This window comes from Rhopalosiphum maidis, chromosome 2 (genome assembly GCF_003676215.2).
Source record: "Rhopalosiphum maidis isolate BTI-1 chromosome 2, ASM367621v3, whole genome shotgun sequence".
Classification (NCBI taxonomy): Eukaryota; Metazoa; Arthropoda; class Insecta; order Hemiptera; family Aphididae; genus Rhopalosiphum; species Rhopalosiphum maidis.
Genome location: NC_040878.1, coordinates 72,853,824 through 72,871,334, shown reverse-complemented (window position 1 = coordinate 72,871,334; position 17,511 = coordinate 72,853,824). Strand labels below are relative to the sequence as shown.

At 29.7% G+C, this 17,511-nt stretch overlaps 2 protein-coding genes across 2 annotated transcripts in view; one reads left to right on the top strand and one right to left on the bottom strand.

The window, feature by feature from the left end:
* Window positions 1-5,079, top strand: part of LOC113555129 (atrial natriuretic peptide receptor 1) — a 275,973-nt gene extending 270,894 nt beyond the window's left edge. Inside the window, exon 21 of the mRNA XM_026959465.1 lies at window positions 500-5,079. Coding sequence (XP_026815266.1) covers window positions 500-715 — 216 coding nt within the window. The 3' untranslated portion in view covers window positions 716-5,079. The remainder of the gene's footprint in view (window positions 1-499) is intronic.
* A 5,816-nt stretch (window positions 5,080-10,895) lies between these two features.
* LOC113551405 (GTP-binding protein 2) lies at window positions 10,896-15,628 on the bottom strand. Its single transcript, XM_026953634.1, has 8 exons — window positions 15,449-15,628; window positions 15,169-15,381; window positions 13,674-13,883; window positions 13,115-13,456; window positions 12,858-13,040; window positions 11,577-11,688; window positions 11,319-11,506; window positions 10,896-11,260 (listed from the first exon to the last, which is right to left on the bottom strand). Exons 1-8 carry the CDS (start codon window positions 15,626-15,628, stop codon window positions 10,985-10,987), a joined length of 1,704 nt encoding a protein of 567 aa, XP_026809435.1. The 3' UTR covers window positions 10,896-10,984.
* Between the last annotated feature and the right edge of the window lie 1,883 nt (window positions 15,629-17,511).

The following is a 17,511-nucleotide window of genomic DNA, read 5'->3' as shown; positions in this document are numbered from 1 at the left end:
AAAAACGACGACAAAGATGACGACAGATGGTGTGAATCACTACGTGGCGTATTCAATAACTCCAAATCAACCCAATAAACCTCCTTCTCCTCCAGAAATAGACAATAAAAAATTTATAGTGATTTTACCCATCAGAAAAATAGGGTTTACTTTACAATGAATCAGCTAGTACATTACACAGCTGCGTATAACCCATGTTCTGACATACTACATCGTAAATAACTATTACGAGTACAAAATAATTATTATCATATCATTCATAAAATCATATCATTTTTTTTTTTGTATTCTAATTGCCCATCAAATATTACAATATTATAACTGTCAAGTTCTTCCTCGTGTAAGTCAATAAATCCCAAATTACGCCGTTAGTATGAGAATACCAGCTGCACTATACTTATTCAACACATTTTACCTGCATGCCTTGCGCACTTACGGTGCATATAGACACCAAACTAATGAAAAATCTTAATTTTTTTCGTCTCTCTGCCTCGTATAGGGCAAAGGAAAAGTGACGACGTACTGGTTGTTGGGCGAGAAAACTCCTACCGCCGAAATGGCTCCTGCGCTTCCGGTAAAACCGATCGGATCGTTTTCTAAATTACACGCAACAAACAGCGTCGGGTCATCGTCCACCAAGTCCGTGGCCAACAGCATAGCCAACCACAACAATATCAGCGCGTCCACGCCGCTTTTACAAGGCGACAACGGCTAAGAAGATTCATACAATTTAGTATTTTTTTAAAAATTTTTTTTTATATACATACATAAAAATAATTATATTATTATAGTCACTCAGGAAAAAAACCAAATAAAAAAAAAAACCATCACCCCTCCACTTCAAACTCTCTACACCACTCCCGACCTACGCGCGTTTATTCAAATGGTATTATGTATGCAATACGCATTTTCGTGTTTATAGTACTGTATATATATTTATGTATCGTCTGCTGCAGTCTAGAACTTTCCTTCTCGATTGCAAACCTCTCGCCGCTTATCGTCACCCTTCCGCACTCACCCATAGTCGCGATTTTTGTCACAGACACGTAATAAGTACATACGTAAGCGCGCTGCAGACTATGTAATATAATAATAATATCGTAACAATCATATCGTCTGCGGCGAAAGTCATCTTCGGTGGCAGACTGTCTAATATATATATATATATATATTTAAGTCGCGGATAAACTAAAATCGATGATAAAAGCATTTCGCCATTGTCGCGTATTAGGTTACGATAGGTACCACCTACTCTGCAGTCAAAAGTCAAACTCACTCGTCTCTCACGACAATGTGTAAGTAATGTATATAAATGGACCAAAACGATGACTGCCGGTGATCTCCTTGCACGACAGCCGTCCATACGAAATATCGTCGCCAACTGAAATGTCATAAAATACGCTGCTAAATAAAATGTATTATTACGATCGTTCCGCAGAGATATGATTGTTGTACAACGCACGTGATCAGTCCGATCATACGATAATATTATTAAGCAGCTGCGACAGTATAATGTAATATATTGGCATAAAATGCTTTATATTTACATCAAAATAACGCAATTGTGGCGGCCGAGGTGACGATGGCGGAGGACGATTGATTTGGGGGTCTGTGTGAACGTGTATGGGGTGTAACAAGCGTGTAGGAACTCAGCCGGGGGGGGGGGGGGTGATAAACGGCATATACCTGTGTAGTATAGCCGTATGCAATTGTGGGTGTCCAACACGACACGACCGCGACTGAACATCGAACGGCAACGTGGCTTAGCCAGAGGACGATGACAACAATAAATAATATTATTACATCCGTCCCCCGTCCCCCGTCCCCCATTATAACTTTAATCGACGGATTCGTGCGTACTGCGAGATGAATAGTTCGCTGCTGCGGCTGTCATCGGCATTGCAGCTGATGATCATCTATTTTTATAATCCGTAATATCATTATGATATAATTATATCACGTAAACCAGCCGAAGTTTTTCGCCGACCGCGCGCACAAGAGACCCGGTTACGATAATAATAATAATGTGTGTAAATTATAGGTACTATATATATAATATATAGTATGATATTACCTAGGTATACGGACGAGCGATTATGTATTGCGTTTTTTAAAGTGCTGTAAAAAATGGTCGTAGCGGTGTATAATGTCCGCGCGCTGCGATGCAGGTGATCGGAGAGAAGAATGAGCTGCTGTAATCGTGATTGCGGTGCGAGCACAATTTCTCGGTTAATATTTTATCATTATCTGTCGTCGTCCGTTGTTATAATCCCATTCGGAATCGCATAACTACACCTACCAATGTATTATGGCCATAACTATATAATATATTAATATATGCCGGCGACAAGCAACAGTGTAGGTAAGGTGTGATACATTTAGCACGTCGTGTCGTCGTGATATCATATGACCACTGCTGGAACGCGCGACAATCATAATGATCTTGTAAGGTCGACGGTAATGGGGGAGAACTACCCCATTCTGGGCGGCGTTGTAATTACCACGGTTTATGATATTGTATATATAATATTAGAATTAGATGGATGTACTACGCGATCGGGCGAGAGGGATTGTCCGACGACGGACTATTCTGTTTTGTGACGAAATATTATTACTATTATTATTATTATTGTTGCTGTTATTATTACTACCTGTATAGATTTTAATATTTTCTCGTCGAGGCGTGCAAGAATGCACACTTTTGTCGTACTTAAAAGTAATTTATATTTCCGTCTTATAAAACCATAATATTATATTGTAAATCGAGTAGATTAGATCTTTAATAATATCATGGGTGCCTCCAGTCTTCTAATGCGTTCAGATATTATACAACAGACTAGTGATACACGAGTTCGATAATACCGTGTTTTCGCCTCAAAAGCCGTGCAAAAAAACTAGTTTAAAAGTCGAGTGTAGTTAAAAAATGTTTCTCCCGATAAATTATATGATTCAATTACCTGTTAATTGAAAAATTTATTTACAAAAATAAGTCTAAAACACGACTATGTTTATAGTTGATAGGTTAGACCTAACTACGCATTTATTTTAATTAAAGAGTTAATTATTTCAGTAAAATAATAGATAATGTCGTTAAAAATATTGGCAAAAAAATAAATAGGTTTTATAAAAAATAATATCCAGTCTGGAAATCGTCAGGTTTGCACTAATATACTCTTACAAAAGTATTAAAAGAAAGTATTAAAATAATATTTTACAACACATTTGTATTTTTCATCCATTCTGTTCCTATTGAGTAACAGCAACTCGAATACAACAAAAAACTCAACTTAGTTCATATTATTTTCCTGAAATTGTAAGACCCGAACTATACAGTTATTAGATTTTCATAATATCTTAATATAACTGTTAACTAACGTTATATATATATATAAAAAAAAAAAGTGACATGAAAATTTAAAAAAAAATTAACTCGTCCAGCTCACTAGTTTCCGCAATGCTTTATAATTATAATATTATGATATAATAAATAGGTATGAACTTAATAAATAATAGATATTGCTTTAAGATGACGTTTCCAGACGAATCACCATAATATCATAATAGTCTTATCATTTTTTAAATTTAATGATATATAAACATTGTCTAGATCTTGCTGATCGAACTAAAACAGATATTATTAGGTACTGGTTATTTTTCGTGTACTTCCAATAAAACGCAATAGGGACAACGGCGGTTATCGGTACTTACCGATTTACTGATTTCCCTCCCGCGGATCTTAATTTCATTTCATTTCGATCGCATCGATGTTATTATTGTTATTATTGTGTAGGTGTGTAATTATGGCGCTGTATTGACAATTGGATTAAAAAATAATAAAAAAAAAAACCCGCATAAAAGCGTATTGTTATTATAATAATATTACGCTTTTGAAATTGTATTTGTAAAACGGTTCGTCGTAGCGCGAATAGGTGGTAAATACTAAATAATAAAAACAACTGTGGCGGCGAGTTGATTATAAAATATAACTACTAAGTTATTGCTGTTGATTTGTCGATGTAATGTGTAGATGTAGATAGGTATCTACTGGCTACTTGGTATTTTTAATACGTATCCATTCGTTCTAATAATATTAGGGTCTCTTTATCAATCTGTCTCGTCCCTTCTCCCTCCTTCACCCCTTTTATACAATTTATTTTAATAATTAAATGTTTAATAATATTAATTATATAACTGACGTGAACCATTTTTTTTATATAAAATATACTATACTTATTTTGTTTTAGATAATAATTAAATTTAAAAATCATTCATACGTTTTAAGTATGATTCTATACCTAGGTATATTATAATTTATGTATAAAGTTAAATATTATATTATATTATTATAATATCCTTTTACCTATTCGTTTTCAACAATGCGTAAACTGTGTATATTCGATGTGATTGCATAATATATTATATAATATTATTATTGATAATAATATAGGTTAGTTATTATATTATTTTATTATGTTGTGTATTTTTTTTTTCTTAACGCTAACAAAACTGTTGTGGATACTAAAATATATTTTACATATTGTACAATAATATCTACATAATGTCGATTCAATGGTAAACCAATGACCTACTGCATGCAGCTGCAGCATGCGCTAGAAATGTCTTTTATCATTGTTATTTATTTTCTCGACTAAAAACCGAGCGCGTCATCGTTTGAGTGTCTCAAGTTGTTTTTAAAATAATTTATTAGGGGGGTTATACTTATTATATCAGTCGTATTAATAAGTCCGATAAATACAGCCTAGCTAGGAAATACAAAATGATAACAATATTATATAGATTCCACGGAGTCTTAAGACAATCATCGACAAACATTAATAACAGTTTAATATATTATTATATGATTTTATAGCTATACAATTATTATTCTCGTTTTGTTACCGCTTTGTGTTGATTAAATAATAGTCGTTAATATTATTATTTTATTTTTTTTTATAAAGTTTAATAACTATATTATGCGTTTACCTAATAAATTGTGTTTTAACTCATTAAAAAAAAAAGGCGAATAAAAGAAAATTCGTGATCTCATTTTGTCCCCAACACTATATAATATAAAATACCTATTACATTATATAATATATTATAATTTATTAATTGTATTATCCTTTTTGTATTATTATTATTCTATATTACTATATTATTCGGCTTTACTTGTTTGTATTTTAATTTTTTTTTTTTAATGAAACCATACTTAATATTTTGTTTCTATATAGTTAATGCCTAGAGCACCTATTTATTATAATATAATTTCAAAATTATTACTCAGATTAAAATTGTATCAAATAATATTATATATTAGACCCAAGTGTTGTATTGCAGGTAAATATAGCACATAATATTTACGTAATTCGCTTTAATATACAATATAGAAAAATCACAATCGAACACATAAACTAACATAACATTGTATTATGTATTGTATAAAATCAAATACATTCCTAAAATCTATGATAATACTGTTGACCCATAATAATATATTAAATATAAGTAGTGTGTTTATGTATTTTATTTTGCTGTATAACGCTTTTGGTTTGATTTTGTTATCGTGTCGCTCGTTAAATGTCGTTGGAACGAAAATGTAATAGAAGTATTAAACTACAATGTATTCATACGAAAACAATAATTATATGTTTATCGATGTTTTTGTTAAGTGAAATTTATGTGTGCAACATTATTATTATTATAATATATATATATATATATATAGTTATTAAATGAAAAATTGTTATGATTCACATTATAAGCCATATCAAAACGAATGGACCATCCTGTGCATGTAACCACGAGTGAACATATTACTGTTGATTTCTATTATAAATGTATAATTATTATTATAATATTACCTATATATTATTATTATATATCTACGTGCGTATGTATATGCGCCCGACAGTACAATTTTGTATTGATTGTACTGGAGGACCAAATAAGATTAATAATCATAGTAAAAAAATGCGATTAATATAATATGGAACGATTTACTACAAAATTCATTGACACACATTAATTATTAGTATTTGTTTATTTCGTTTAATTATAATTGAAATAAATCAATTATATTTGACCTTAAATAACGAATGAATCGTATAATATTATCTGATTCTAAAACAATATATACGTCATGACTAGAAAATCGTTTATCCGCGATTTTAAAAAATATATTGTTATTGATGTTTGTATTTATCACACTAAATTTAATGATGAATAGGTCTTATTTTGATTAAGTATAATTATTATTAAAAGACTATAAACCGTTTTTTCGATACCACGAAAAATTAAAAATTAAAACGAAAAAGATTCATTAAAGTAAATCGTTTTATATAAATTATTATGACGCATTGTATTATTGTACATAATAAGCTAGTATTTAATAATGATAGGTGATAAAATGTATTCTAGTTCTTGTTTGTGTTTTCATTCGAAATAATTAATATGTCAGTACATTATATTATATTAAATAATAGTTGTAATAACTAAAAGGATTCTGTGTTATTTCATACGTTTTATCCTGTTATGACTTTAGTGGCGTACGGCAAAGTGAACTTAAGTTTTCCAGAAAGACTTCAGTTGCACGTATGCACCACCCACATATTTTATTCAAAAAAGATTAAAGAACCACTTATCATTATACCATGGCACATTTATTCTACTAATATATTATTTATTCATGTTATACTTCAATAAAATGGTTGTTCGTAGCAAATACTACTTATTTTATTTTTTACTAACGACGAAAACATTGTTAACAAATAAAATTAAATAATGAATAATTTAATGAGTTTTAACTAATATTCATTGGATGTATATTAATATCCGTTGCCGAATACAAACATATATATATATTTAATATTAATGTCTAGAGTTATTTAGACAAAGTTTCCTTAAAGAAAAATCAACATTGCTCTTGAAACCAATATATGCAGCACTTACTTTAGTAGTCATGCTCATTTTTCAAAATGTATATTTTGCTTTTACTAGCCTTTAGTGAAAAGCTCTTGTTTCCAGTCCACTCCATTTTAATCATCGGTCTATGAATAATCGAATATTATATACACTATAAAGTAAAAATAACAAAAATATTAGCAAAAAATTTGAAAAATTGATAGGGGATCAGGGAAACTCGAGCAATATTTCAAAATACTATCTGCAGCTGATTTAACGATAGCTGAACATCCATTAGTCATACACTGTGAATACACTAGTCGAAAGTCATTTGAATAAGAATGTTGTATAAGTAATAAATTGATTTGTTTGAAGGTTTAAATCGTTCAAAAATATTATAAGTATAGAAAAAATAATTATTGTGTCAAATGTAAACCATATGTTAGAAAATTTAAAATTATTGAATTATAATAATATTATAATATTATATAATAGTTGCATTAATGCAGACAGAAGCAACTAATAGGCGTGTATAATAATATAGTAAACGATTTTCGCATTTTTTTTACATAAAAACATAGGCCAACGGTCCCTCGTGCACGCTATAACGTTTGCAGAAGCGTCTTGTACGATTTGAACACTTAAATAAGTGTAAACCAGTTTTTACGGCGAAACGGTCAAAAAGTAACGAATGCTGTCAAAAAGTGACAAAAACCAATAATAAAAAAAAAAATATCGAATGTTTCGGTTTTTTTTTTTGCAGGAAAACTGTTTCAGCGACACTACTGAAGACGTGTATAAAGTTTCAGGATTCAAAAACAAATCCTTCAACTCGAAAACTTACATACTAGTTTTTTTTTTGAAAATGGTTTTAACTGGATTTAAGTACTAAATATTTGGGTTTTCGCAATTTTTATTACATGAAAACATAGGCTGACGGTCCCTCATTCTCGCCACATCGTTTGCGGAAGCTTCATTTACGATTTAAACACTTAAAAATTTGTAAAACCAGTTTTTACGGTGAAATAGTGAAAAAGTAACGAATGTCGTCAAAAAGTTACGAAAACCGATAAATAATTTTTGTAGGAAAACCGTTTCGACGACACTACTGACGACGCGTGTAAAATTTCGGGGTCCTAAAATAAATCCTTCAACTCGAATACTTTCTTACTAGTTTTTGCAAAAAAGTGCTTTTAATACCGACTAGGTTTCCTCTATGAAGTGGTGGTACACTCGAACGCACAATATAAAAACGGCCCTGTTGTACGACGTTTACGCGTCGCAACGGCAGTGATGGTCGTCGGACAGCTGAATGCAATCGTGGAGAGGGCAGGGACGCATAAAAATAATACGACAACCGATAAAGAAGCTTATCCAAATCGCAAATGGTATTTTGTGATCGTACAAATACATAATGTCGGTGTCGGAGACGTCTCACAAAAATATTGTAAAAGTAATAAAATTAAAATTAATCAAATATCGTGTGATTATGAGATTACGGAAACTCACAACCAATTGACAATTGCTGACAGCATATGTCATCTTTGAGTGCCGCAGTGACGACGATATATATTAATTTATTAATTTATTATATATCAAAACATTGTAGTGACATAATTACATCACTGACATAACGTGTCACGGACTAAACGTGGCACATTAATTTGCATCGGTATTGGCATGCGCTCGGGTTGCTGCATGTATATGCATTGTACCATTGATTATAAATAGTACTTACACAGTTATCCTCGCATTGCACAAATAAGATTGTCTAGTCAAACTGACAAGTATGTATTTCCAGCCACTGTTTTGTACCAAGTGGCAAGTTGGTATTTTATTTTTGTGCGCCGTTCCGCTCCTACTGTTAATATCGCGGTTAGCGGCAACGACTCGCGTAATGCTATGGACGGGAGGAGGGTCACCTACTGTATGAAATATTAATATACAACATAATTATAATAAGCTAAAGGGACGCTGGGCGCCAGACATATTATAATAACCATAAAAAAACAGCGTAAATATAATAATAATAATCATATTAAATAGGCGGTCCCGTATTATTCATAACAATACTAATAATTAATAATGAATAAAAAACAGATTTTTGTTTACATACAATATAAATGATAACAACAATAATAAATAAAAAGAAAGGATAACCTGTTCCGCTACTCGGCACGACCACGTTTGAATCCGGGCTGGTAAGGCGACAGCCTTTTGACGTAGATATATGTATCAATATAATGTCGCGCGGAATTATATACTATAGGCGACGGAGTGTGACGCACACGTCAGGCCCCGACTGTCTCGGAGCTTACGACGATTATAGCGCACACCAAAATAAAAAGTCATGACTATTGAAGGACCCAAAATCCAGGCCCACTAACCACGAGGTCAATGAACAAAAAAATACGGGACGAACGGGCGAGCACTTGGACACGCCAGGTTCGGTCGTTGGCAAAAGACAGACCGGCTATATCGGACGAAAGTTGTAGTGGACATCGGCCGGCCAGGAGTACGTAGAGGGGGGATGACTGTCGCGGACATTCCACACCGATCGCGCGAGACTTGTAAAGCCTTTAGCGATGACGCCAGGCAGACAATTCGGCGGGAAGTCAGCCGCGTTCAAACAATTTTTCTGTTTAGAAATTATTAAAATTGTAATCTAGGTATTAAAAAAACTATCTAAAATATAGTACACATTTCCAAAAAAATTAATTTAAAAAATAGGTGTCTTAATAATGAATATCTAAGCAAAAATTGTATTATATTAATAACTGTTTAATGGGGAAAAATTAGTAAGTGATTAATATAACATTGATAACTAAAAATAACATTTAAAAACTATAACAAAAGTACTGATAAATGATGTATTTAATATTATTTTTTAAGCTGTATAGTGCTGCATTGAACACAAGTTACAATTATTACATTTAAACTAAAAAAAAAAAAAACTTAAGATAATAATATTATGTACTTAACTTATAACATTTTTTTTTTCTATTTAAATAGTTTAGTGTCTGAATACTCTTTAAATTAAAATATATAACTCAGTCACACCATTTTACAACTAAACTATAAAATATAAATCCTAAAATTATAAGTTAAAATAACTTTTTGTACTTCATTCCTTTTTCTCAGGTTTACCTCTTCGTAACTAAAATAAATAAGTGTTCTAACTAATATGAAAATTATTTCTACACTATACATTTAATACAATACTAATTAAATATAAAATAGACATTAAATTCTTAAGTAATTTATACATTAAAAGATAAATCTAACATTTAAGTTATATTGTATCCTTTAAAAATATATTATATTTAATATTTAAATTATAAATAAATTGTAGTTTTTATAATCATTAAATTATCTTATAATTAACAAAAAAACTATTAATATATTTGTTATTTTTACATATACAAGCATTAAACATATTAAATAACAACTTTTTTTTATAATATATACATGTCTTTTTATGAGTTTGTAAAAATTGTAATATTACCATTCATAATAAAAATAGTCAATTTAAAACTTAATATGCAAAATCATATTTCCAAACAATATTATTTTAATTTCTTTCCTAAAACCCAACTGATATTCCAATTTTACTTTATTAATGTGTTTGTAAAAGATAATAACCTACACAATTAACAGCAATTTTCAATTAAACTTTTTTCATAAAATGATAGCATAAAATTTTCATAAAATGATAATATTGAATAAAAGAGTAATAAAACTTTAAAAAAAAATGTCTAATGAATCATTTATTAATTTATACTTAAAATGCTATCATGTTTTTCTTTAACCGTTGAACATGGATATTACATAAAAAGACTCCATAAAATGATTAAGAATGGTTATTTTAAATTTAAAAATAATGATATATTTATAGTTGTATATTAAATTAACTTTAAAAATTTAAAATATATTGTTAGTACTATAAATAAAATTGTTATTCATTATATTAAGTAAAAAATATTGTATACAACACGTGATTTTATTTTAAAAGTTTATTTTATAGTACTATTTAGTATATTCATCTGTGTAAATATCAATTGTCGGTTATATACAAACAAAATGTTTATCCTGCCACTACTTGCAAAGCAAACACCTGTGTAACAATTCCAATTCCTTTAGTCTGCCCTTCTCTGAATAATAACCTCATGCCTTCTGTTACATATTCTGGATGACGTGCAAACTTAAATATTACTGATGCAGAATCATTTGTGTGCATGCCTCGTTTATCACACTCCATGATAGCAACAATAGCAGCAGTTTGTCGTATATTCCCAATGTGTACAGTGGTTTGAAATCCATTATGTATAGATGTTGCATGATAAAGTACCACAATCCTAGCCTACAAATTAAATCCAGATAACAAAAATTTTTTCAACACGACTAAATTGTTGCTATACCTGGAAGAACATACAGGCACTATGATTCACGCCTAATCCCAATAAAACCATACCATTCCTCAGGCCCGGTATAGCTTTTTCTAAATTTAATGATGCACTCTGGGTTGCTTTTACTACACGACATGGAGCTTTATTTCTGTGTATAGACTGTACAGTGACTGGAACAAATGTTCCATTATCGAGAGGACCTAGAAAAAAAAAAAAACTTAAAATTGTTGCACTAATATTTTAATATTTAATAAATTTACTGTTAAGTACCTATGACTAATTCTGTAGCTATATTCACAACACCTTGTGTAAGTACACCACCGACAATCGTACCAATATCTGGTACTTTAAAAATCTCATCTATTTGAAACTGACAACATTCCTAAAAAAAAGTATAATCAAAATATTATGGACTTAATAAAATTTGATACTTTAAGCTGTTGAAAAATGTATTGCACCCATATAATAATTGTATTTGAATATACAAATTTACAATCACTATAATTGAATACCATTGGTGTCTTTAAAATTATGATAATATACATGATACACATTTTCTACATCAATAATATCAATATTATATAATAAAATATATAATAAACAATTGACAAAAAAAAAAAATTAGGCCAATAATCATTCTTATCAATTTTAATTTACAAAAATGTGTTCATTGTTGTCTTCCTTACTTTAATTATTTCAAAGATAACAGTTTTCATAAATTTGAATCTATTAAACTACATTTAATGTTTAGAGAAATGAAATATAGTAGAACCGTTTATGACATTCAAGGGACACCAGTAAAAATTGATCATAATAACTGAGTCATAATTTTAAATGTTAAAAATAATTTATAATATAATACATGAACATAATATTATGATGTATCATATTTTTATCACTAAATCGTGACTTATATACAATAAAAAGTAAAATAAAAGTATTTGCATTAGAATTATCGCATATTAAAAAATTCTGTTATCTTAGTTTGTTAAACTATATTTTTTCTTATAGATTCTCTGATATTCATTAATCGCATGTTTACTAAAATTAAGTACATAAACTTCCTGATAATGAAATTATCAAACAATGATAACATTTTTTCTAAAAAATACCAAAAATAACATTCAATATCTGTAAATAATATAATCATTATATAACTGATACAAATTAGCACATAAAATATAAGTTTTTCCGTGATCTTCAATTAAATGTCCTGAAATTTGATTTGCAACTATATAACCGGTTTCAACTATAGTAAAATTCTTCTATTGTTATATTCAAAAACTTGAGAAAAATCTATTCATTGCTAGTTTAAAATAACAAATTACAGAAACCCAACAATGCCAACCATATATATACAAACAAGATTTGCAAAATAAATCATAATTACAGCCTAAAGAAATACAAATAAGTACAGCTAAAGTTTTAGTCATGTAGTATTCAATTATAACATAAATTCTATTATTAAATTAGTAGTAGGGCAATATATTCTTTATCGACCTTAGTGGGGTCACACTTAAACAACTTTAGAAGAAAATGATATTATTGTACCTGTTCCAATCTTTCTTTTTCTTTTATACTTATACTCGGTGGTAAAACATATAAAAATCTGGTTAGTAAATCTAAATTTTCACCAGTAACACTGGATATGGTAAATATAGGTACAACATTTTGTGTTGGCTGTGTTGAACTTGCTGTAATGACATCATCGTCAGATTTAATAACAAGAGGAACCTGAAATTAAAAATGTATATGCTTATAAACTTAATAGATTCTCAAACAGATAATAAACAAGTAATATAATTTACTTTTCGACATCCAATTGATTTCAACACTGACTCCAACCAATTAATTGTATTGTCTGCAGGAGTAATGTCAGTCTTTGTAACAACAATGCAAAATGGAAGCCTAAGTGCTAATGCTAAATCCATATGCTCTTTGGTCATGTCTAATTGAGTAGGACTAGAAACATTTACAGCTGGACTGCTCACAACTAACATAACATGATTTGGACAGTAACCACTTAAACCAGCTACGGTAGTTTTAAGATATTTTTTATGTCCAGCCAGATCAAGAAATGTGATCAACTTGGATGAACGATCTCTAATCTCTTCAGCTGTACGTGCTTTTTGATAGTTAATTACATCACCCTAAAAAATGTTTAAATTGAATTCAATACAAATTGTAAATAGTTATGATGAAAAAATTTATTTATTTAATTTATATAAAAAATTTAATTTTTAAAGCTGTAACCCTAAATTTTTGTTTTAAGTTTAATTATTTATATTATAAATAAATGTTTGTGTAGTATTAACCTTAATTTATTCATTATTTATACATTGATAAACTATAATACATTTTAGTTACCTCAGTATCAAAACCGAGAATTTCATGAGATATAGAAGAAGTTCGTCCAGATCTAAGTTCATGTAAATGTCTTAAAACATTTAACCGTGCACTACCACGACCGTTATCGAATTCACCATGTGCTAAGACACCAAGAAGAGTTGACTTACCAGCATCTGCACCTCCTAACACAGCAACCATAACTTCAATACATTCTTGGTCATCTGGAACCTAAATCATACAAATTGTATTAAATTAAACTTGCTCTAAAAAATATGACATTTTGTACTAATATTAAGAATATATATATTATATACTTAAAATAATTAATATCCTTTCTTTAAACATGTATTATACAATTAATACAACTCGTAATTATTTTAAATAGTAATTACATAATAAACTTGATAATAAATACTTATAAATTATATTTAAATTAACTGGTTTCATGATAATAATGTAAGAATTAATGTTTTATGCTAAAACCAATAATTTATAATTTTAATTTTACTAATGAAAATAGTGATGTATTTAAATTACTTTCAGTTAAATTCTTAACTGTTTATTAGTCGAAATTGTGCTTATAAAATATGGCCTTGATATTTATATGTGATTAATACATTTTTAGAGTTATTATAAAAGAATTATCTTCATAATATAATATTATCTTCAATATTATTGATGGCAAAATAAATATAATCTTTTTTTTTTATTGTGTATCTGAATCCCGATAAGATTAATCAAAATAAAATAAAATGACTTGCTTAATATATCAAAAAGATCACTATAGAGTAAAGTAAAATAAAAATTTTTTTTTCAGGTTGTAAAATTAAAAATTTTTAATAACCTTCATATTCATTTAAATAAACAATTTATGTATGCAATATAATACAATAAAAAAAAAAAAAATAGTTTTATTAAGAAATTAGTAAATAAATTATATGATCAGTTTTTATTCGACTAATAGTCATTTTCTTAGATTATGAACTTGACCTTCATTTGTACAACTTGAATGACACGTATGAAAAAAAACAAATAAGTAAGCAATTTGTTGTTTATAAGCATGAATGTTTCATTTTTAAACTCAAAAATCAATAAATAAAAAAGTATTTTAGCTCTAAATAATTTATGAATAAAATATTTTATGTTAATATTACATATTTACATTATTTTAATAATATGTAACAATACACATTATTTTATAAGAAAAAATATAAATTTAAATGTTCATAGCTAAAAGGTTGAAAAATATGAAGTAATAGATAATATAAAATCTTCAAATGTTTATACTACGACCATATTATAGAATTTCTACTATTATTATAAAATATTACTTAAATTCAATTTAAATTAGTTAGGTATATAAAATATATATTATAAAAATAAATTTGTAAGATAATTTTGTCTTAATTTGTCAGATAGTTAGAAATTATTTTTACTAAGACTAATACAGCTTATATTAAATATAAATGTAAATCACACATATAAATAATAGTTTTATATAAAAAATAAAAACCTTTCTAACTAAGACTTCCGCAACTATTTTGTCTTTTCTGACAGATCTTTCTCGTAATACTGATGTAGTGGCACCGAGTTTGAGGGCCATTTGATCCAGTGTGATTAAACTGGATTTCATGTCATCAGAAGACAATCCGGTTAGCTTTCCCGTGTCTTCGACGCCGATCTCATAGATAGCTTCACCGTGCCCCTCTCTTAGCCTCCACTTAAGCTAGTCACAAATAAGCATAATGTCATGAATTTTGTTGAAAACGTAAAGTATAAAACAAATGTCTCACCTGCGTGACCAGATGTTCAAAGCGCAACTTCGACGGACTAGTCAGTTTGAGCTTGTACTCGACGTTGCCCATTTGCGGTTCGGGCGGCAGACGGGAAGCATCGTCGTCGTCTTCTGGCCATACGTCGCAATTGGTCGGAGGACTCGTGCCCGGGTCGAATAGGTCTAAGAACGAATCCATATCGGTCGTCGGCACTGCTTTCGACTAAACGCAATTGCAGATCATTTCACAGCTCCGCGATCCACCGTCGTCGCCGTAACAATAAAACGATTAATCGGCTTACGGGCGAAGACCATCCACCAACGTCCAAGACTCGAGAACGAGTGACGAGTGTACACTCGTACACCCACTGGCACCGGATTTATTTATAAACAAAGCACTTTAAGGTCGTCCGTCACCGTAATTTGGCAGTTCGTGATACTGCGGTGGGTACCCTACTCGACCGATTGCAGCCGTTATCAGTCCGACTACGGTTATCGCGCGACGCGAAAACATCCGACGATACGGCGTTTCAAGGGCAACTTTTCGAACAGGTGTTTTTTTTTTTTGTTTTTCACTTTTCCAACTTTCCGTGCCAAAACGAAAATTCGCTGCGACCTAGGAAAAAAATACCATCTACTCACCCATATCATCACATCGACACATCACTGACCTCCCGTTTGGCACTTACGCGAAACTCTTGTTCACTCGTTATAATTGTCGACAAAACATACATTAATCTATTAATAGCGTTCCCGAGTATAGTTTAGGTATTATTTCTAAAAATACGAACGAAAACAGCGGTGGTCGATAGAACGCGTGCACGGTTTAGATTATTTTATTATAACAACATAATATTATAAAAATTCGTATACTTTCATGTACTTAGTCTGTGCGTGAACGTTAAACTTCCAATGTTTATGTCGATTGGTGATATTCGCGGCTATCCAGCATTCCGGTCTTCACTGATGATCGCGATTCGTAGGCTGTGAACAGTGTAAACCCGTATGCACGTAAATCGTATAACATGGTGTAACGTGTAACAACGAGTATAATAAGTGCATAACGTAGGTAATCGCGTGAGCGCGTGACGTAGGTATATCTACTTATACTGCAGCACACCAGCACGCGCGTGTGTAAAGTGCACATATATGATACTAATAATATTATAATTATTATTTATTATTATGCAGTCGTATAAAATATGTATAACATAGTATATAGTATTATAGTGGACGGTCGTAATAACATTATATGAACGGATAGCCGTGAGTGAAAGGCTTGCGCTGACTATAGGTAATTGAGTAATACGTACCTATGAGTTTTAATAATTACGAAACGCTTAAATGTACTACAGACACAATGCATTTGCTTATATAACAATATACTATACCTATACGAATAAATTAGGTAATCTAGTGAATATAACTGGGTCGTCAGTCGCCGAGCTTACTTATTCATACGTCTAAGACCCAAGTACCCCCCCAACACATACGTACTACGTATATAATAACATAATATATATATATATATTTCTTTGATAATAAATTATTTACCTAATTAATAAATTAGTTACCTACCTACTTATATTGATATGCACTGCAGCATCTAACACGAAAGATAAAATCTTTGTTTTGAGATAGACAAGTCTCTAAAAAACAATAATAATAATTAAATATATATTATATATTATATAAATTATAAATTAAAGTTTATTGTATTGATAATTGATGTTTTACAAATGTTATAATGATGTTTTACTGTTTAATAATCAATATCAAAAAAGGAGATTTTTGTATAATCTTAACTGGGTTAACTCAGCTAACTGTTATAATATTTTGAGGTGTTTATTTTGAGAAATATTAGATTTTCTAATCTTGTATAATCTATGATTTGTGTTTATGAATTGCCGTATATGTCAAATTATTTAGTGCTAAATAATATAATGATTTTTTATTTTTTATTATTTAATTGTTTTACGAATAACAGTTTTGATATTATGAGTATATTAAATTGTTTAATCGGAAAAATCTATTTTTACGAAATAATATTTTTAGAGAGGTTTTTTGTGCTATTTGTAAGCA

Coding starts and splice junctions, on each gene's coding strand:
- LOC113551405 (XM_026953634.1), bottom strand. CDS start 15,628: ATGGATTCGTTCTTAGACCTATTCGACCCGGGCACGAGTCCTCCGACC. Junction 13,884..15,168: donor CGGAAGTCTTAGTTAGAAAG/GTTTTTATTTTT, acceptor TGTATGATTTAG/GTTCCAGATGACCAAGAATG. Junction 11,261..11,318: donor GTGCCTGTATGTTCTTCCAG/GTATAGCAACAA, acceptor TTTAATTTGTAG/GCTAGGATTGTGGTACTTTA.